The sequence below is a fragment of the Thunnus maccoyii genome, chromosome 16 (genome assembly GCF_910596095.1).
Source record: "Thunnus maccoyii chromosome 16, fThuMac1.1, whole genome shotgun sequence".
NCBI lineage: Eukaryota > Metazoa > Chordata > Actinopteri > Scombriformes > Scombridae > Thunnus > Thunnus maccoyii.
Window position 1 is genome coordinate 9,839,979 of NC_056548.1, and position 23,444 is coordinate 9,863,422.

Here is a 23,444-nt window from a genome sequence, read left to right on the forward strand (position 1 = left end):
ATGGCAGTAGGTAGAATGATAGTGACAAAGTGAGTAAGATAAAAGCAGAGCTACTGACAAAAAGCTTTTGTGCAGTTCTGTGGTGGTAAATCAAACCTGAAAAGGGTGTCAGCAGCTTCCCCTGGACAGCCACTCTCACTGTCTCTCTCTAACACACACACAGAGTCGTGTCTCCATTACTTCAGAGGACATTAAATTGAATTACATTAATTTCTTGGAGACTTACCCTAACTTTAACTATGACCACCAGATGCCTAACCCTAACCCTTACCCTAACCTTAACATAACCCAAAACTAATCTTAACTTTAAACCAAGCCTTCACCCTAAAATTATTGATTTTACATTAAGGGGACCTGCTTTTTGTCCCCATAAGGGAGGTGAGTCCCCACAACATGACTGTGTAAACAGATTAACGTCCCCACAATATGAGGAATACCTGGACCACACACACACAGGCATATACACAGGCACACAGTCACAAAAATAGACACATGCATATAGCTCAGTCCGCATTTTTCTGTTGCCTCCCGCTGTTACACACACATACACACTTGTTGTGTTGTGCTTTCTGGGCCACCAAGGGGAGAGGGGAGAGAGAGAGAGAGGGAGAAACAGAGAGTGAGAAAGAGAGCGAGCTGCTGGCTTGCTGAGTGTGAGTCATGGACAGGCTGACTGTCCTCAGGCCTCAGTACACCATCTGCACCCCCACTGCCTCTACGGCCTCATCATACAGCTCAATGCTCTGCAGCACTGGACACACACTCACATAGACACATACATATGCATACATGCAGAAACAACCACTCAAACATGCATACAGATAGAAAAAATGCGCACAACTGACCTCATATGCCAAAAACTGACACATACTGTATAACTCACCACATCTGGACCACACACCACTTATATACACACAAATACCAATTCATATCTGCATAACCATTATCCACCTCAGCACAGGTGTAGTATGCTATGTGCTATAATGTCACATACATGCACACCTCAGTATGCATAAACTCAGGAACAGATTTGTATTTAGAAAACACAGTCTGTGCATCACACACGCCCAAAAATTATTTCTGTAGTCTTCACAAATCCTTTACACACACTCTCTCTCTCTCTCTCACACACACACACACACGCAATACTGTATCCCTGCAGGTCATCTGAGATTGACCAACATTCTAGTAGAATTCATTATGGAAACCTGACACTAGCCCTCAGGAAAGGAGCAAATGTTGCACTGCAAATGTACATGTGCTGTATCCGTCTGGCTGTGTGTATTTGTGTTCATAAGTGTGTGTGTGTGTGTCATTGTGTGAGCGTATGATTGAGCACAAAAGCCAAGCCAAGAATCCCAAGAATCAATTGAGAGGATCCTTTTCATTATAGTATCAGTGAAAGCTGCTCCGGCATTGACCCCTTCCCTATTTTCGAGCCATGCCATATAGTACACCTGCTGCTTCCAAGTAACACATGATGACACCTCAGTTAAGAAGTCGTTTTTTATTCAATAAGGTTATTATTGTTACACATCACTACAGATAGAAAACATTAGCCCATTAAAAAGGACTGCAGAATAATAATAGTATTAATAATATTAGGCATTATGAAGTTTTTTTACAGTTAAAATGGGGGGAAAGTAGTACGATAATCACCAGCACTAAAAAAATGCAGCATGTCTGTCTGTCAAGGGTTTTGACGCAGACTTGAAGCACAGAAGTTAAAAAAACACGCCCGTACACACATGCAGCACAAACTGACAAGCAACATTATCTACCAGCTCCTCATTAGAGGAGCTCCACTACAAAATACAACTTGTTCCATTTAATGCCACCCCATTCCTAGCACAACTTTACAAAATCGGTTCATGTATCCTTCAGATGTTGTGGTGAATGAGTGAAAACCAGCTTTTCCATCTGTTTGTCTGCATTTGGTTATAATATGATATAAAATAAAGCACTTGTCAATGGCTGGAATATGTCTGATAGTTAGAAAAAAAACTTGGATGTATGAAATGATAGGTACCAGATTACAACTTTATACAATAAAGTATAAATACACAAAGAGGCAGAGGTCAGCAGGAAGAACACCAGCAGGTTACGCACTTCCTCCTTACTTGTAGATGTTGATTCAGTGTTGAAAGGGCTGAAACGATTGATTATTTAATTTTTTTTCCAATCAATTGATGAATCATTTGGTCTAAAAATATCTGAAAATTATGAGGAATGCCCATCACATTTTTCCAGAGCCAGAGGTGATGTCTTCAGATTGCTTGTTTTGTCCAACCAACACTCCCAAACTCGAAGATATCCAATTGACAATCATATAAAACAGAGAAAAACATTGAACCTTTATGTTTGAGAAGCTGCAACTAACAAATATTGGCCATTTTCGCTTGATAAATAACTTGATTATCAAAATGGTTCTTTCAACCATTGGCTTTAGTACTCACATTCTTATAACCTCTGAATGAAACAATTTTTTCATGATTTTTGTTATGTCAGTTTATTCATATTTGGCTATTTAGTTTTTAATGTAAAAATATAAACAAAAATCTTAGTACCACTTTCTAATGAAGCATAGGATAACCCTGTGATAGACATGTGATCTGTGAATCCCCCACAACCTTGCAAAGGATAAGCAGGCACAGATAATGTATGGGGAGATTTTATATATCACTAAGGTACAGCTAAACTAGAGGGTTTGTCCTGATAAATCAAATATCTAGATAAAACATAAATGTATACCAATGAAAGCGTTTTTTTACACCCACCAAACGTTGCTCTTGTGAATGTGTTATGACTGATCTATAAAGCATATATAAATGATGATTAATAAAGAAGCAACTTATAAACCCCAACAATGTTAAAATGCATTATTAGAGAGTGGTACCAACATCTTTGAAATGCCAACACGTATAAACAGAGAGTAGTGGCAACGCAAGGCAATTATCTGTGTCAGACCAGCACCTGCTTGAGCCAATGTGCATGTTGGGGGTGATTGCGGGCTGCACTACTGCCTAGGCAGCTTTCCATTAACATTCCCATCACCATTGTGATTTGCCAGAGGGCCAAATAAGAAGGGCTATGGAAGGAAGAGTGTGCTAGCATGGTTTGATAAACAAACGTTAATCTCTTTAGTGCTGCTTCAGGCTCCGTGGCAGGTTTTGCACACAGCAAAGACAGGCTGGTTGCTTGGCTTGTTGTGCTGTGCGGCCCAGCCACCCTCTTCATTTAAGGAACAATTCTCTTTCCTTTCCACCGCCTCTCATGTTTACAACAGTAATCCATTCAGTGACGTCTGTATTGGGGTGCCCAACTGTGCGTGATCCTCCTTATACCCACCCACCCCCCTCCTCCTACTTCTTCTCACACCCCAAAAAGAAGCAACGCTTCCTAAGCCGCCTCTCTCTGGTGGATACTGACAGATTTGCTTGGCATCAAACATAAAAGTCCCCATTTGGTTTGTTTATTCAGAGGGGAAATGCTCTCATGCATTTGTGAGTTGTTGCTAATATGCTTGAACCTGTGGTTGAACTTAACATTACTGCATTTTTCTTTTATTCCTAGCTTGTGGGTGCTTTGAAACATGAGTTTTTCAGCTGGTTACAGGAACAAATTCTCTTTGTGTAATGGTTGGCAACCTCAAACAGCTGCGCTAGTTTAAGAATCGCTAGTATTGCCTGTAGTTGTTTTGTTTTCTCCGTCTTATTCCCCCTCTCAAGGGAAACTAGATTGAGCAAATCCCAGACCGTTCATTGTGATATCTCTCTTTCAGCTGCAGCTTCTTCCTTTCCTTCTTTTAATGTGTCTCAGAGAAACACAGAGGATGTGTGTGCTGAACCTAGAGGTGAAATAGGGTTCTGAATTCGTCACCCTACGTTCTTTGATTACCCTTTCTTCCCTTGTCTGTTCTTTTCTCAGTCAAGGCCGTTGAGCCAGCGCTGTGGGCAGTATGTATGAGCAGGGAAAAAGCAGATCCCCTTGCTGAATGTGTGTGAGCTGCCAGACATCCCCATAGTCTTCCACCCCTGCTGCCTCTTCATCTCCAGCATTTTGACTGAAGCTGCTGTTCTGGATTCAGAGTCTCTAAACCTTTTTGTCATTTTTCAAAAGTAATAAGTCTCTTCACCTGCCATAACCTACTTCCTGTCACTGTCTCTTTCAGCTGAGTCTTCTGAAGTACAATCATTGATATGACAATGATGTCCGTCATCTTGCCCCTTTTACTATAACATCCTCTCGTTCTGCATGGCCTTGTAGTAATTCTCCTGCTCAGCATGGCTGCGGGCGGAGACGGAGGGCCGACGAGGCAAGGTGGAAGAGCGGGACAGCATCTGGCTGTGGCCGTCCATCAGTAAGTCAGGGTGGGGAGGAGGGGGGAGCATGCTGGAGCAGGACGGGTGTGGAGGCGGCAGCATGGTGGAGGGGTGTGGTGGAGGAGGCAAGGGGGAAGATGATGGCTGTGGAGGTGGGGGCATTTGACAGGAAGATGGGTGAGGAGGTGGGGGCATTTGGGAGGAGGATGGGTGAGGAGGCAGGGGCATTTGGGAAGATGATGGGTGAGGAGGTGGGGGCATTTGAGAGGACGGTGGGAGGGGTGGTGGGGATGTCTGAGAGGACGGGTGAGGAGGGGGAGGCATGTGAGAGGAGGCAGGGTGAGGAAAAGGAGGCATCGGTGAGGAGCTTGGGTGCGGAGGGGGTGGCAATGGGGAAGAAGATGAGTGAGGGGGTGGTGGCGGAAGAGGGGATGATGACAGCTGAGGTGGGGGAGGGAGAGGGGAGGAGGAGGTGGGTAGAGGTGGGGGAGGAGGCTCCGGTCCACCATCGCCGCTGCCGCTGGCCGAGGAGGAGCAGACAGAGTCCGTTTTCACTGGGAGTGTTCGGTAATCCCGGTAGTGACAGACATTTTCCTGTCGCTGCAGCGCTCCACGATGTTTGTCCCCCGCTGGGTCGCCACTCATCATGTTACCGCTGATGGTGTTCCTCCACTCCCATGGCTTGCCATTACTGGCTGACACGCGCACCACTGGGTGGTGAGGGGCATGAGCGTCGATGGTGACAATGCTCCCACTGCCGGCGATGCTCCCTGGGTTGCTGCCAGTGCAGCTGTCTCGGTCAGAAGGGATGCGGTAATAGGGTGACTCAGAACAATTGGACCCACCGCCAGAAGAGGAGCCACCCTCTGATGTCTTAGTGGACGAGATGATGCCATGACCTTGCTGCTTCGACATGGCTATGACCTGCAGGATGGAAGAAAATCTCAGAATGTATCCACAAAAGCGCTACCCATGACAACTGGGCAACTCCATCTGTTCGGGAAGATACAACCGAAAGCTCAAAAATAGCTACTGAATGAACATTGTGCTGATGTAGCTTTCATATAGCGAGTTTTCAACGTCAAGAACGACCTTTCAATGTCAAGAAACAGCTACTATAGAGATCAGTAAATTGTTTTCGCAAAATTGCTGTGCGGCAATATAAGCCCGGAGTTAAGATACTTTTATTACAGCAAACATTATCCCACACAGAGATTTTATTAAGATTGAACTTCAGCTATAATTAGTGTTTGAACCCTTGTGAGAACATTTTATATTGGAAACTAATCAGTGAAATTGCCTCCTCCAGTGTTGTTCTGTTGTGGTTTTACCAACAAAATAAATCATAGGTGAGTAGCACACGCCGTTTGGCAGCTGTTTAATTTCTTCTTCCGTCTAAACTATATTTTTCAGGAATGGCAGCATGCCACTTGAAATTAAAGTATGAAAATTTATGGCTCCAAGTAATGTAGGTATAATGATTTGCAGACATTCACTTTCTTACTTTTACCTCACCTGAGTGACTCTTTGCTGGCTGGGTGGCTGAGCGGGCTGCGTGTTGGGCACACGGGGAGTCGACACTGCAATGGGCCCTGCTCCTGGCTCTTTTGGCCCTCCTCCCTCGGTGAGTGACAGCCACTTGGCTCTGGTCTTGGCACTCTTTGGAGAGACAGGCGGTGGCCGAGATGCCTCCTCAGGGATGTGAACCAGTGGGGGTGCCACCACCATCCTAGCTCCAGTTGGTGTGGCGGTGCCCTTGTTGGCTTGCACGGTGGGATAGAGAGAGGAAGGCATCCCTTGGTCTCCTCCTTCTCCTGCTGCTCCTCCCTCATCTTTTCCATCTCTCCCGTCTGTTCCGTCCATGCCTTCCTCCTCGTCTCGTGAGCTCTGGCTGCGGAGCTCCAGCGAACGCTGCTTCCACTCTGACACTAGCTGCCGAGATCTCTGGGGATCAAAGGGCACGTGGAAGGTCATGTGGCGCTGTGTGACAACTGGCTCCTCTGAGGGAGAGATGGGGCTGTTGCCGTTTGCAACTCGGGGCAAGGTGTTGCTGAAGGTTACCATGGTTTCCTTGCCCATGGGACCCCGGGTTGCCAGAAGCTCCACATCAGCACTTGCTCGTTTTAGGGACGCCAGGGATGCCTTTTCCCTCCTCACCTTACTGCGGGCCCCGGATCCCAGCGCCGCCCCCAGCTCCTCCCTGCTCTCTGACACCCTGGGAGTCTTCCTGTACAAGGAGTCATGACTCCGCTGGCTCAGCACCCTCAAGCCGTCCTTATGCTGGGCTTGGGTAAGTTTGGTTAAAGAAGGAGCATCTTCTTCTGATGCTTTGAAGTTTCCCACTGCGTACACCGCCTGATAGAGGACAGAGAGACACAGGGAGGGAGGTGGGGAGGAGAAATAAATGAGGAGACAGAAGTACCCAGCATGGTATAAATAAAGACCAGAGCGTGTAAATGTATTTTCTTTAATCTTTGGGAGGGGATAAAATAGATTTCCTATTAGTGGGGAGCAAGTGCATGAATAAGCATCCCTCCTTCTTCCCCCTGTTAAATCTGAGGTCAGCATGAATCACATCCCCCCTCCCCCCACTCTGAATTCATCCTTTAATGACAGGAGGAAATGCTCTCCATCTGAAAAAGTGAAAGACAAGACAGAAAGAAAGTGAGAGGAGGAGGGAAGCGTGGAAAATGGCAACGACAAGTTTTCTTAAAAGTGAAGTGTGAAATTGTTCCAGAGAATTCTTATCGGATTATTCATTCTCTCTCCCTTCCTTTCCGTAATAGAAAAGGCTATATATAGCCTGCCAAAAAACTGCTGGGAGAGAAAAGTATGGAAGCCACACGGAGAGGAGAGGTGATGAAAAAAAAAAAGAGGCATTTATTAGCACATGCTGTGATAGTGTTAGAATAACACAATGGCACAATTCAGTCACAGCAAAAACAACGATAGCACTTTATTTAAAAAAAAAAAAAAATCTATTTATGTGTATTCTGTCATTCCCACCACGCTGCATGCTGACTGCTAACTACTCCCTGGGGACAAAACAAATTCCTTAATGCATACAAACATATGCTGGCACTAATTTCACACACTGAAGCCTGAAATAGGAAATCCATTTCAAGATAATTTCACTTGTTTAAATGTCTTTCAGCTTGTTACATTATCAAAGGAGTAATTATCTGGAAACCAGCAAAATAAATTAAGTCTACGGATTTCAGATTATATAGAGCATGACAAATTTGATCGGGGGATCAAATCTCTTGCTACACTTGTTATACACACTCTTGTGCGTTTTGTTTAACTAACCAGGTAGACTCCGACGCCAGCTCCTATGAGGTATCCCACGTAGACGTCTATGGGATGACTGCGGTGCTGAGTTATCTGTGTCAGCCCGGCGAGGCCCGCCGCCATGCAAAAAGCAAACACCAGCAATGGCTTCAGCAGCTTGGTTGTACTGCTGATGCTGGCATTAAAATACATCTGTGGATAGAGAGCCAAACTACATTAGCAAAAGATGGACAGCCAGACATACAGAGCCTAGGGTGGAGAGGTAATTAAAAAGCATAATGAAACACTGCAGCAAAAAATTTCAACTCAACAGCACTAAATTTACAGTTTAGAGTGGTGAAGGAAAAATATTGAAATTGTCATCCTATACATCTTAAATTTGGCTATTAAAGGAAAAGGTTGAAATTTTGGGTAATACGCTTATTCATTTTCTTGCTTTAGTTGAGAAAATAAGTACATTTCTCATATCTGTCCCTTAAATATAAACCTACAGCCAGGACAGCTTAACTTAGCTTAGCATAAAGACTAGAAGCAGAGGGAAACAGCTAGCCTGGCCCTGTCCAAAGGTAATAAAATCCACCTAAAATAATCTCTAAAGCTCACTAACTGACCTGTTATATCTCTACTTGTACAAAATCTGTATCAATCTGTACAACAAATGTGTGAAAATGTTGTGGTTATGCGCCAGACTAAGCCCAGGAAGTCACTGCGTCAAACCAAGATATAACATGTTAATCAGTGAGCTTTAGAGGTGCTGGTAGGCTGATTTTGTTATCTTTGGACAGAGCCAGGATGGTTGTTTCCCACTGTTTCCAGTGTTTATGCTAAGCTAAGCTAAGCTAGCTGGTGGATAGCCTCGCATTTACCATACAGACGTGAGAAGGTACCCATCTTCTCCCCTAACTCTCGCCGAGAAAGCAAATTGGCAAAATGTCTAACTTTTCCTTTAAGAAAAAATTGTTTGCGTTATACAAGGTTAACTGGGACACTAAGATGATTATTCTTTGACAGTAAAATGAAGTGGGGGAGAGAGCAGGAGGGACAGACAAAGGGAGAGGGAATCTATTTACACTTGCATTCACATTCTCAGCATGCACAAGATGTTTCGATTACATAAAGTGGAGGACAGCTGAGTGACAGAAAAGCAGGCTTTGCAAAAATATCCATTTTAACAAGCTTGTCCATCTAGCACTGCGCATAAAAATCCTACTTTTCTTGAAGCAAGAGAGAAAAATCTGTCAGCGGGATGACTCTTCAGTTATTTCCAATGTACTTAAATTTTTCAGCACTTCCTGAATTAAGTGTCTGTCTTGTGATGTGATCTTTCTTATGATCCGAGTTTCAGCAAAATTCTAATATTTCACTTTATTGTAATTTTACACCAAAGTTTTCAAGTGTAAATAGATGGAATAAATGACTTAATTCTTAAGTAAAGACCAACATCGAAGAAAAAAATTGTGTTGCATTGTATTTGTGTTGCTGCACAACTTTGCAGAGACTAGAAAACATATTGTAACTCTCACGACACAAACAGCTGCTTTCCTCTTCTCCTGTCTTTTCCCTCGTCAGAAATCTGTCTGGTGAGCTTTAATGAGCACACACTGGGCTCAGTGAGGCAGCAGTGATATGGCCAGTAGCCTGCAATAGCCACTGGTGGAGGAGGGTGCGGGTGTGTCTGTGGGAAGGTGTTATCTCATGGAAGAATGACAGTGCTACATTGCCATACAGTTCACTACTGCAGTCCAGTATGGCAAGAGGCTACTCAATACATAGATGGATATTACAATGACCCCTTGAGTCTGACTTTAAAAGACAGTTCTTGTTATTTTTTTAATGTGAGACTTAGATGGCTCTTTGGCCTGAGGATAATCGGCAATCTGGAACAGTATTATGCAGTAGTGACTTATGTGGACAGTGATTTCATTCTAGTGAGAAATCATCTGATATACAGGAACTAGTTTTATGTTGCCAGTAGCAACGTTGAGGATAAAGGATTGGGAATGTACTGCAAAAACACCACCACAATAACCAAATCATTTTTTTTCCACTGGTTTCCATTTTAAAGATACACCGAATAAGCTTAAAAAGAGAGATATACCCAATAAACCACACAAGCACATGCACCATGCAAACATATATGATGCGAACACATCATACTTGAGTCACAGACACAAAGACAGGAGGCAAGTAAAACACAGGAAGTGCTTACGGAGATATAGACAGCAGCGAAGCCAGAGAGCGTTGCATGCTGGGATGGAAATGTTTTCCTGAGGGGAGAGAAGAGAGAGTTAGGTGTGAAAGAGTGAGGTGCAGAGAGAGAAAAAAGAGAGAGAAAGAGATTCACAAAAAAAGCTGTGTGTGATTCTGAGTGTGTTTATTGCCTCTTAAATAAACCTGAATAAAACTGTCACAGTTGTGATGTTGGGATTGTATTTGACATTAAAATCTATGTGCCCGCCCGAGTGTGTTTGTCAAGCTGAGCGTGTGTCCTTGGATGTGAGCATTAATAAACAATCAGAGTACTATGGGGCATTTGTGGGAACATTAGGGGAGAGTGAGTGAGTTGAGGTCAAAGCCACTGAATAAGAGTTTATAGAACTAAATAACATCTCTCATTTAATTAACCTTTTTAAGGCACTCATTTTGTGTTTGTGGGTGTCCTTGTCCTTGTGTCTACATCAGGGTGTTTACCTTCTCTCATTTTCAGGGCAAATCTGTGAGTGTGTGTTTGTGTGTATTGTCTGTTTTTGTGAGGACCCATCTGAGTTTTTGAGAGTGAGGAAAGTTATGAAAAGGTTGTACATCTCTTTAGGGATCAAGACTTGGGTTTAGGGTTAAGGTTAGGATTATGTTTAGGTATAGGTCGTGATTGTTAGTGTTAGGGAATGTGTTATATAAATGGGGGACCTTGCAAGTATACGTATAAGTACAAACATGTGAATTTGTAGTATGTTTATCCCTGTATCCGTTGTATTTATCAGTACTCTTTCCTGCCTGTGTCCATTTATTATGCCTGTTTGATATACCCATATGCTGGAGCTTGTTCGTTTGTCTGACCTACAGTATGTCTGTTCATTACACACTGTGCTGCTAAAGAGCATCATCAAAAGCCAAACTTAGCCACGGCACCTGTGTGTGAGATGCTGCAGCTGGGCACAATGAGAATTTGTAAGGATATTGTAAGTCTTGTTGTACAAATAAACACTAAGCACTTGGCTAAGCAGCATATCATTAATAAGCAAATAATGTATTCTTATAAAAATCCAACTGTTGCAGCAACAATTTCGCTCCTTAGCTATTTTAATCCCCTATAATCCTATTCATATGCAAATTAGTGTTGCATTTTTAGATTTACATTTTGTCATTTGGCAGACGCTTCTATCCAAAGCGACTCACAAGCGAGGCAAGGCAATCAAGTTTTGATAGTCTTCAGAACTAGCATGCATATACTCCTACAGGATTTGTAGCAGTATACTGTGTAACTATTGTAAATCGATCTATCAACACATGTTCAGTGGCATTTCTGATAGAGCACATATTTGTAAGATCTTCAACTGCAGGCATAAACATAAGGTATGTTTGTAAATGGTTCTGTACTAGCAAGTCAAGCGAGAGGCTGAGATGAAGACAGCTGAGATCTGGTTGAAATAAACTGATAATTAATTGTAAAGAATGCACTGTGTATCTGTACTTCTTCATACATTCAGGGATGGAGATTTTGAATTTTGAATGGAGATGTTCTGGTCAGTGTTTTTAAGCTCTGTAGGTATGTGAGTGTCTTACCTAGCTGACATAATGGCATATAGGTCTTTCCCCATGCATATGTCCTGTGTGACGTAGGCATTGTTGTCACATGACACTCCCGGCACTGTATAATTGGGCTGGCAGACGGTGAGGAAGAAAGGGGCGTGGTAACCAGTAGCTAACTGGATGACATCTGTCACCAGGGCTGTTGCCAGGAGACCGAACACGTGAACACCTGAGGGAGAGAGACGTAAGAGACGGAGACAGTGAGACGGTGAGGCAACCTTGGTAAATGATCTAAAAGTCCCTGGTGGCATCCTCTGATTGAGCTGTTCATTTATGAACACCTGCAGTTTGGAAAACAATGCTGACTTTGCTCCAAAAACGTGAAGTGACACCACAAGCCTTCGGTTTGTTCCGTTATGAAGCTTTTCCACAGACAGTGAAATTTGGCAAGGTGAATTAATTACACTTTTCACTTCAAAGCTCAAAGTCTGCCTTGAGATATTTCCCGTGGAGCATGATATCATGCCTATTTCATTCTAAGTCACCCTTCATTTAATGCATGTAATTAGCTTATTTCTCTACTATAAACAGTGGAATAAAGTTGGGGGCTCAGCCGGTAAATGGAATAATTTGTCTGAGCCCAAACTGACTTCCACCCTGAAAACAACAGAATTATGTTACTCACTACTGACAGCAGCAGTTCTTTACTGTAATAACTGTCTTGGTAACCTAAGACCAAATGTAAAATATATTTAGGGACACATTAATCTTCCATTGTATCTATGATCATAGGCCTATTTAATTATATTGACAGGGATAACACAAAAAAGGTGTTTGTTTTGGATCATGTGATAGAAATGCTGTTTTAGAGACCTATTGGTCACTTGCAGTATAATCATATATGTAAAAATAATGCGGTTTGACAAGTCATGCGGTTAATTAAACCCTCTTACTGGTCACTGGTGCCAGCTACACAACAACTATTGCTTCGTCCATAAGCAGCCATCTGTCCTGTCAAATGTTCCTCGAGAAACCACTGAACCCTACCAACTCACTATCAGATGCTATGGATAGGAGTGTGACCTTAACCCCTGAAACTCCCCACCCCAAAAAGGATTGGTAGTTGGACGTACCGACGAAGCGCACAGTTCTGCGTAGGAAGGAGTTGAAACTGCAGCCTCCGGCATTGATGCTGCTCTCCGACTTGGGACAAGTCTTCAGCTTGGATTGCATACAATACATCAGACCCTCCCCCATCATGATCTGCAGACAGAGGGAGAGATGTAGTTAAACAGTGAGCATGAGAGTGTGTAAAAAACAACAAAAGAAACGGACAAAAATGTGTACTTTTCTGTAATTTAGCCTACACTGTGTTGGAAGTCACTGAGAGAAAAAAAAAAAAAAAGAACAAAGATAGAAAGAGACAAAAAGAGAAAACGGACAGGAAGGAAAAAAAGGTAAAAAAAAATAGAAAAGTACTTAATGTTAGATATACATTTCTGTGATTGTGATCTATGGTAGAAGAGAGAGTGGCAGAGAGAGAATGGAGGTAAGGTGCTATCGAATAGTGATCACTTCCAATCAGAGTGATAGATGAGTGTTGGAGAGATCTGCTTGTTTCCATGCTGCTGATGGATTAGCAGTATGTGCGTCTGTATGTGAGTGTGTGTGTATTGATTGGGGGGGCCGGTGCCGTGTTTGATGGTGTGTATTGGAATGTCAGGTGTGTATTTATCAATGTGTCCATTGATTCTGCATTCCTGAGGGGAGATTGAATATGCTTTGTGAGTATTCGAGAAGATGTACGTTTGAGTATTTGTGTGATCTATGAATCTGTCTACATACAAGTGTGCCTGTCTAATGTATGTGTGTACCACTCCCAAACAAACCCCCAACCTCCAGAAACACATTAGGTCCCTGATCCTCTGTGATGAGATTTTATCCTAGTGACTCCAACGCTGGAAAATTTTATTCTTGTAAAGGTTTATTAATCAATATTTTTATATGAGCAATGTATCAAATGACTACATGTAATGTGAGAGGTGTCACTTGTAGTGACAACCCTGGAGACGATTATCACTCAGCTCCAAATGTTTCGTTGGCAGCTCATTGTTTTGTTGGTAGCCAGCCTGAATATTCTGCTCTCATTAGTCCTGTTTCAAACAGTGGCATATCTGCTTTCAGTTAAAAAGGACTGGATAAACTAATTGTACCCTACCTGCCCAGCATCAACCGGCAATGTTAGAGTGTAACGTTGGCTAATGTTAACATGTAACGTAAGCTAATGTTAGATCTTAACGTTTTTCTCAGGAGCTGGTGGAGACTAAAACAGAGCTAAAAGGAGAGCAGATATTGATCTTTCATGTATTAAGTGACCAGGAACATGACTCCAAAACAATTTTATAAGGCAATAATGACTGAGGTATGTGTTTTCAGTTAGTTGTGGGGCTCTTGCCAGAAATTACTTGAGTTTAAATATACAGCTTAACCTATGAAAAAAAACCAGCCATTGAAACAGTTTAATGTGAAATAATTTCTTGTAATATCAATCAAATTCTCAATAGTGAAATTGAAAGGATTCCCAAAATCAGATAAACCAATTGATGCAAAAAAAAACCAAGAAAAAACTCCAAGGAACTCTCTTTTTAAACAATTAAAATGCTTTATTGTCATGGCATGGTCATATTAGACTTGTAAACAACCAACTAATTGATGCCTGTTGTTTCTCTGTCCATGGAGTTAAGGGATGCTAAACAATCAGCTTACAATTTGTGGTTATCTATGGGATCAAGTAGCCTACAGTTGCAGCTACTTTTAAGAAGGATACACATTCTTGAGTAAGGGCTGACGATTTAAAATTTTGCTAATTTTGAATTTTCCAATATGGGTAGGCTATGTGTCAAAGTGTGTGCATGTAAATAGGAAGTCTATTTACATGTCTATATAATTTAAAGCATATTTTCTCACCTTTGAGAGAATTTGCCTCTTGAACTAAAAGACATCTATGAATTGAATTAAGCTAGCCTAATATCACCCTTCAACACACCTTCAAACTGTGTGCAGAGACATGACATTCCTTTTAATTCCCCTTCATTTTGCAGGGGGCTCAATCCCCTGCAACAATCCTCACGTGTGTGTGTGTGATGGACTTACAGATGCTGCAGGACCAGCGAAGGCCAAACTCAGCAGCATCAACAGAGGGATGAGTTCATCACCAGTCTCCACGTAGGGCATGGAGAGGTCACGGTCATGGCAACGGAAGCCCACCATCGCCGGAGACAGCACGTCTGTCAGCTCCAGGAAGTACAGGGACACCAAGGAGGACAGGACGATGGGGAGCTAGACAGCCGTGCGCACACACACAAAACACACAAACACACACGTACACACAAGGACAAAGCAAAGAGTGACTAGCATTTCATATTTGCTTGTAGAAAGGGGTAATTCATCCAGTGTTTTATCTCTGCTCTCACCATAGATACACACCTTCAAATACACACTCACAAGGACAAAGGAGAAAGTGATGACGCCATTATATTTACTTGTGAAAAACATCAAACACTGCTTTCAGTAGAGGTCAAATGCATCCAGATGCAACCAGTACAAAAACTCAATATTGGTAAGACTCTATAGCAGAGAGAGTGATTCAACCTGTTATTGATTCAGTAAATGTAGTGAGTCATGTTAAATAGGTATTGGTGATTCATCAATCCATCCAATCTACCAACAATCACACCACACACACAAGCACTAACATACCTCAACAAAATAAAAACATGGCAGTAGTGTCATGCTGTCTTTGGGTGGTTTCTTCTTGGCTTTGTTTTTAGGGGACGTCATCTTGGGGTGGGCCCAGTCACAGCCTGTTGGGATGACAGATTATAAAGAGATGTCAGAGAGGAGTTTCAGAACACTTTCATGCACTTCCATGAGAAATATTTCTGAAAGCATCAAAAATATGTTCAAACTTCTGCCAGGCCCGTATTATTTGATGAATGATAGGTTCAAAAAGTTTTCAAAAGCTGAAAGGTTTTATACTGCTGACAGCTGAAAACAATGAGAAGAACTCCTACACACTGTCTCCCTTACTGCTGAAATATTCATTCAATCACAAAGTTTCAGTCTGTCTGACCTTCATCAGGTATACGGGCAGCATCACAACACTTCCATATACGTATAAACACATAGAAACTGTCTCAATCATCCAATCAGAAGACTACCGAAATTATTTGACTGATGAGCACCTTGAACTAACCCTGAGCATAAATGTCACCATCCAGTTTAGTCAGCAAAAAGCATCGGAAAGATAAGAAAAATACAAAATGACACAAGGGTAACAATGCCAATAAATCTTACAATACATTATAGCAACATCCACATAACCCCAAAAATCTCCAAAGGTCAAGAGTAGAAAGTACGTGAATTAAGAGCAAAAATAGGCGACTGATATATCATAAATCTTACAGTGTTATCAAACATATGTGAGCAAAAACCATAATAAACCCATTCTATCAAAAAATCAAAAAGTAAAGTTAAATTAAACGCACAATATGTCATTTCAGCCGCTAGGGGTCTCTCAATCAAAACAATAACAAAAGACGGAGTGTGATGACGGTGGAAAGTAGCAAGGGATCATGGGAGTTGTTGTCTTCGTCGTTAAATAACCAGCTTCACCGGGATAGGATTACTCCAGTGTTAATCATTCGGGATGTTTTTACCGGGAGCCGGATTACCCGCAGAGGTCTCCTCCTCTCCAGAACAAACGGACCCGGAGATTACAGGTAAAAACACAAGATAAAGCTGTTTCACCTCAAAAAATCAGTGTTTCTCCGACGATGTACGGCGACCACCGGACGTCCGGTACGGGCTGTTAGCCGAGCTGCTGCTAACACATGTTCGGTTTATTTCTCTTATAACGTAAGATCCAGACGTTCCGTCGGTTTCTCCCGGGAGCCGAATTATCCGCAGAGGTCTCATCCTCTCCAAAAACAAACGTACACGCAGATTAAAATAGTTAAAAATACTAATTAAAGCTGTTTCACTTAAAAAAATCAATATTTCTGCTACGATGTTTGGTGACCACCGGACTTCCAGGAGGGGCTGTTAGCTGAGCTGCTGCTAACGTTTGCCCAGTTTATTTATTTGATAACTTAAGATCCAGACGTCCAATGACGAATTCCTTCTTCCGGCTAAAAGATATAATTAAAAGCGACCTAAATTTATCATAAAAATGTGGCTTAAAACTGATTAAAAGTCAATTTATAACAGTTTCTGTGGAGCAACTACAACGCTAATGTACTATCTTGTATGTGTGTAAGTTACTCTTCGGTAGACGCCATTGTAGCGGACAACAGCGCCGCGGTATGCATCTTGTGCGTGTTTACTCTTTGGTACAGGAGGTATGACGCCATTGATAGGCGACCAATGAAACGGTTCGTCACTTTGATTAAATGACGGATTTCTCTGGGTTTGAAAATTGTTGGAAACATTAGGGATAATGTAAGTACACGACTCAACAAAATATATAACACGGGTCTAGTTGTTTTTAGACATTTTAATGTGGAATACTTACATATTATACCTTTTAAGGACAAAAGTGTAAATTTATCAAAAATCTTGCAATATTATCATACATTAAACATTATATCTACCTGAACCGTATGCTTAGGGCTAGTTCAAAGTGCTCATGAGTCAAACTTATTTCTGTGGCCCTCTGATTGGATGATTGAGACAGCTCCTATGTGTATACAGTACCAGTCACAAGTTTCAACACATCTTTACATTCACTTGAATGAGGAAATGTGTCTAAACTTTTGAATAGTACTGTATATATGGAGGTGTTGTGATGCTGCGCATATACCTGATGAAAGTCAGGACAGACTGAAACCTTGAGATTTAATAAATATTCCAGCAGTAAGCGAGACAATGTGTGTGAGTTCTCATTGTTTTCAAGTTGCACTCTCCTCCGACGTACCTGTCACATATTCAGGTGTGCAGAGATTTTTTTTTTTTTAATTTTGTGGACCATTAAAATGCTTTTAGTGCATTCATTTGAAAAATGTTACCTTGTGTTAGTGTTGCTTGGAAATGAGGCACATCATTAGTTTTTGCACACCCATACACACAGAAACAGTCAGTAATTAGACCTATAACGCTGCACATGCACATTTAATATTCACACTGAGTTTTACTCACATGTGAAGGTTGGATCATGGGGAATTCCACAAACAGAAAATGACCTAAACTCTAACTCAAAAGGAAGCTTTACAACTTCCAAGGGCTTGTGATACACTAAATAAATCCCTCCTTCTCACAAACTTTCAGACATAAACAAATACATGCATCTACTTCCATCAGTAACCTGTAGGCCATCAGAAGGCCTCAGAGAGAAGCAGGAGCCAAGGGCCCAAATGGAAAACTAAACACAGTTAAATATTCACAGCTCTTGCTACAGCTCCCTATTTCTCCCCATCTCTGCCTGTTCTTCTATCTTCTCATATCTGTCCTCTACCAAATTCTGTCCTTCTCTTTGTCCCATTTTACTTATCACTCTTTCACAATCACCTTCCATCTGCCTTCATTTTATCCACACTTTCCTCTTTACATCTCTCTCTCGCTTCCCATTTTACCTCTAGTTCTCTATCTTTTACTATTATTCTACCACCATCAAGGGCTAGTCTGATATATCTCTGTTTTCTGCGGTTTGGTCAATCTTCACTTTTGAATATAAATTGCATACTAGCCGATATGATGAAAGTGAGGGTCTGATTTTGCTCAGCGTCTGAGCTGTCAGTCTCTAAAACACGTACTGAAGCCTGCTTCACCCTTTGTCAAAGAGCTGCTGACCCAGCTAAAAGGATGTATTCAGTACGGGTTTAAGTGGAGAACTTTGGCCTCCCTTGATGGTGTATATTCCATTTTCTTGTTGCATTCTCCCCTTTTTTAGGCATAGAAACGGTTGATATCAGCACAAAATCAACTTATCTGAAGCTCTAATCCAAAAATACCACCATATTTGCTGAAAACTACTGTCTGCATCTGTCATCTTCTGCCTCTCTTTTCTGTCATTTTATCATCCTTTGTGCAGTTTTTGTTTTGCTTTGCGTATTTCGCTGGCAGCTCTCTTCTTCACTTCTTGTATCTCTCTAAAAATCCTTGCCTCTGATTTTTCTACCTCTCACCGTCTTCCCTTCTCTCTCTCCATCTGCTGCTCTTTCTTTACACCTCTCTCTACCTCTTCCTCTTTTTTTTTTATCTTCATCCTCCTTTCTGTCTCTGTTTCTGTTTCTCTTTTTTTCTCCAAGATAAGAGGGCCTGACCCTGAGGCTGTGTAAGTCACAGAGAATCAAAGACTTCTGCAGTCTAATTTCCATGACCGCTAGAAATGTATTGGAGAGGAGAGGACTGGGGACAAGATAAGCGGAGATCAAAGACATAAAGAAAAAGAATGATAAAAAAAAAAAGCAGAAGAGTAGCTCAAGTGTCTGTGTAAATGTGTATATGTCTGGTAGTGGTTGGAGGTGGGAGGGAGGAAGGTGGGGGGCGTGGGGGTGAGGATCAGAGACATGGGAGGATATTGGGAGGGATGGATGGATTCCAGTGTGGCTGAAAGCAGCTTAGGAAGATACTGGGTCCTGGGTCTAACTCTCACAGCCGCTTGGTCTCAGTGACCTACTCTAGTCAGCACTTAAACCTCACCCCAAATCACATCACACACACACACACACACACACACACACACATAGAATGAGCCTCTTTACTGAAGAAAGGCGCTCGTTTATCTATCACAACAGCATTTGTCCTCTGGGGCACGTCATATGTGTGTGTGACTGCAAAATGTGTGTAGTTGGAGCTGCAGTATGCTTGTGCTAGTGCAAGCATCGTGGAAGTCTAGTCGAAGCAATTTGTGTACATCTCATCTGTGGTGTGTGTGCATGCATGTTTATGTGTATGTGTGAGTGAATGAGGTTAGTTGTATAGCCAGTGGTAGACAGAAACAGTCTGTCAGACGGTGAGGAGGATACAAGGCTGTGTGACCACCAACACAGGGATGGGGGTGGGGTGTTTGAGACAGATAAAAGTAGACTAGCAGACCTATATGGTATTTTATCCCATAGTGTACTGCAGTATATTAGTAACAACATCCAGAATGGCTTCAATGCTCCTTGGTATATATTCTACAAGTCTCTTGAAGTCTACTGGAGGAACAGATACCATTTTTCCAAAAGATATTCACTCATTTGGTGGTCTGATGATGGTGGTGGACAGCATTGACTAACAAGTCAGTCCAAAATCTCATAGTTATTTAACTGAGTTGAGGACCAAAGCATATGAATCACATTGTTTCGTACTTATAGTAAACCATTCAGTGACTCCTCGTGCCCTATATTAAAAAGGATCTGAAAATTTTGTAAAGTTTCTGCAGTCATTTACTCAGGTTTTTTTCTTTAATTGACACACGTCTGTATATTCTAGCATACTTTCATAGCTATTATTATAGGGCTGCGACAACTACTGAGTATGTTCATTACCTATTAATCTGATGATTATTCTCACAGTTCACCAATTCATTATTTTGTCTATAAGATATCAGAAAATAGTGACAATGTCCATCACTGTTTGCCAGAGCCCTCACAGGTGATGTCTTCAAATGTCTTGTTTTGTCCAACCAGCAGCCCAAAACACAAGCATTTTCAGCATACTATTATAGCCTATGTGACAGAGAAAACATCATCCTGACATTTGAATGAGCCAGCAATCAAACAGCAAACCAGCCATCATTTTTGCTTGAAAAGTTACTGAAACAATTAACTGAAAATCAAAATAGTTACTATAAAAAGATTAGATAGATATATAGATTTATTGACTAATCATTTTGGCACTATAGTATTTCTTACTTATAGCATTGCACAGTATGGTACAATAGCAGTTGTGTGTTTGGACTTAATGGGTTATGAGTTGAATTCAGAGGAGCAGAAAACATTTTCATTAAACACAGTTATCATGCTCATCACGTCTTTTGATAGGAAAATCACCGGTCTGTAAATGGACCCTGTGATGGGGCTCTTAATGCACTCATGAATGTTTGTTCACTTGTAAGAAAAAATGATCATGCTCAAGCAAAAGTGACAGTCCTATTTTTCATCACATTAGGAATTTTGTATTTTGGTCAAATGAATGCAAAAGCACCCACTTATATTCTATTAGAAAATGTTTTGGTTGATGATACGTAGGTCACTTCTGAACATCAGACAAAAATATGACATTGATTTCCTGCAAAAATGTAAATTTACAGCCCCATTGGACTGTATAGTTAATATTATACTCCACTGGTAGTATAGTATAGTGGAGTATAGTATATAATTAAGGCTATCGACTAAACATCAAAATCTGAATGCAAAGTGAAAATATGTTTTTATGACTCCTTTTTTTTTACAAAAATGAACTTGAAAATGAATTAATGAGGAGAACATAAAGTGTTATAATACAGTTTATCCATTTTCCATTCACTGTGTACTCATTCATCCATAAAGAAAGTTACAGTGATGGCTACTGCAAAGCATGTCTACTGCAGGGCCCTTAACAGCCAGAGAGACATAAAGGGCCATATGTTCCACTGTGATGTGGAGGAGGGTTGAACCAACTTAACTCCTTATTATAGAGTTTAATCACAATCTTAAACTGGTTCATCTTAATATACATTTTAATAATTTGTATAAAATTGGTGATGATGGCAAATTGTTTTTTGAATATGCAATTTGCTTTCAATTGCTTTTTGCTAAAGATAATCACATTAGATGTTATATCCACATTTTTCTTTGCAACTACATCAAAGGAGAGATAAACAATATTGTATAGGCTATTGATACCTCTAACTCTTACTCCCCCACAAGCAGAAATCAGCAGATTGCGTATGAGATCATCAATTATGGAAACGTGAAAACCATGTGCTGATTTCTCCTCGCTCGCCTCTCAGCTCGTGTTAGAAGGAGCGGTAGGCTGCTGGAGGGGGGGACTGCATGCGGCTGAGAGAGCCACTACACTACCGGACACAGTGAGCACTCACCTCTGTCCCGGGGGCTCCGCGAATTCACCGAGTCCCGGCGCCCCCTTCCCCCCCGGCGTGGTCGTGCGTGCTGCTCCAGTTTTGCGGTGCACCGTCCCTTTAATCCATCTCCAGCTTCTCCTAAGTCACCCCCGAAATCCAAAAAAACCCCACTGATACGCGAAGAGCGCCCCGGCGTAAGGCTATTCAGGGATCACTGGAGGATACTGGGAGAATAACTGAGGTTGGATGGGAGTAAGTGGGGAAAACCTACAGAGGAGGAGCAGGGATGGCGAGAGAGAGAGAGAAGAGAGGAGAGAGAGGAGGGTTGCTGATGGTGGAAAGTCCAATTTGCGGCACTTGCTCGTAACGCGTCCCTCTCTCTCCTTTCTGTTTCCTGGCTTTGGATGAGTGAGAGGTTCACGTGCGTCCACCCGGTTCCTCCCCTTCACTTGCACCTGCAGGTTTTCCTATTATTTCCAGAATGCATAACGGATAAATAAATTCCCCAAAAGCTTATTTTCAATACAAGGCATCCGTCACACGGTTTTCGGGTACGCAGTCAGCTTCACTACGCGCACATACACACACAAAGGCGTGGGGGGGTGTGGAGGAGGAGGGAGGGGGGGATACAGGGGGAGGAGAGAGTGTGGTGTGTGTGTGCGCTTATGGTGGGGGGAGGAGACAGTCTGGTCCACACATACACACACTTCTCTCCTCCTTTCCCTGCTGAATTCCTGTTTCGGGGCTACCGCCGTGAGGCGACCAAGACAAAGGGGTAGATTTGGGAATGTATGTGTGTGTGTATGTGTGTGGAGTAAACGCGGCCTGCACCCCTGTGCGTAAAAGCGAGGGGGCAGTTTTGCTGATAACCTCTCATCTATAAGCAAGAGCCAATTTCACTGTAAATATTCTATGATGCTCTCTATAAAACACGCACCTTGCTTCTATAAATACCATCAGATTCATTGTTCTTGACCCTGTATCTTTCCAGGGGGATGAATGCTCAGATGTCCCTGCCTTTGTTTACTCTTGAAGGGTGTGGCAGGCGTCTGACCACTGTGGTGCATTTGGATTCCCCCCGGAGGATCCGATGCGGGGCTCATGGACACGCGCGCACGCACCGTTTAATAGCTCTACATTCACAGTGAGAATCACAGATTCACAGACACCTCTGCGACTCCCTGACTCACCGTGGATGACGCTGCGGCAATTAACATCAAAGTCTCGGCCGTAATTGTATGTGTTGTGTTTGAGGTGCGTTTGTACATGTGGTAAAAAGATGTTTTCTGAAAGAGATCCACACTGCATCTCCTGCGCCCACGGTCATCAATTCTTAATGGGGGTTAAACTGAACTTAAACATCCATTTAGCGCTCATATGTTTCCCCCTCTCTCTACAGTGTCAATCACTGGTATAAAAGTGTTAAGACACATTCAGGGACTTGCAGGCTGTGCTGTATGTTAATATCCCTGCAGGCTAATATGAGGAGGTGCAGAGCAGGAAGTCCCCTGCTGACCAGTCTCCAATGCTTTTACACTCATTCAGATATTTGCACACAGGAGCACCCACACCGCCACCCTCCCTCTCTTTTCTCTCAATCTCAGTCATTTGGCTCTGTGTCCCTGCTCAGTGCTAGATGAATGGGGGCGCCCCATTTAGTGTTGATCCTGTCTCCGGTTGCCAGGGAGTTTCTCTGGTTCTCATGGGGTACTCCCTCGTCTCAGAATCCCACCCCTGCACCCCTCCTGCTCCCCTCCTCATTCCCTGCCCTGCCCAGAGCCCCCGCCCCGTACACACCGACACCGCCACCCCGCCAATAATACCCAAGGGTTGGTCACAGCTGGCAGGAGCTAATAAACTCATCACTCACAATGCCTGGCTCCTATTTACCTACTAGACAAAGCAATACAGAGAGGGTGGGAGAGTGATATGTGAGGTGGAGGTGGTTCAACACTGTTTTCTCTCTTCCACAGACTAGATACTCCACTCAAACATGGTGAATTTTTGATCATTATAAGCACACCTTTTGACCT

General features: G+C 42.4%; 1 protein-coding gene across 1 annotated transcript; it reads right to left on the reverse strand.

Annotated features, from left to right (window-relative positions):
• Window positions 1–1,505: 1,505 nt before the first annotated feature.
• On the reverse strand, window positions 1,506–21,980 carry plppr3a (phospholipid phosphatase related 3a). The gene is made up of 9 exons (XM_042388218.1): window positions 21,430–21,980; window positions 15,123–15,226; window positions 14,517–14,702; window positions 12,497–12,626; window positions 11,397–11,592; window positions 9,823–9,880; window positions 7,632–7,805; window positions 5,838–6,677; window positions 1,506–5,246 (listed from the first exon to the last, which is right to left on the reverse strand). Exons 2-9 carry the CDS (start codon window positions 15,201–15,203, stop codon window positions 4,233–4,235), a joined length of 2,679 nt encoding a protein of 892 aa, XP_042244152.1. The 5' UTR covers window positions 15,204–15,226; window positions 21,430–21,980; the 3' UTR covers window positions 1,506–4,232.
• Window positions 21,981–23,444: the final 1,464 nt, after the last annotated feature.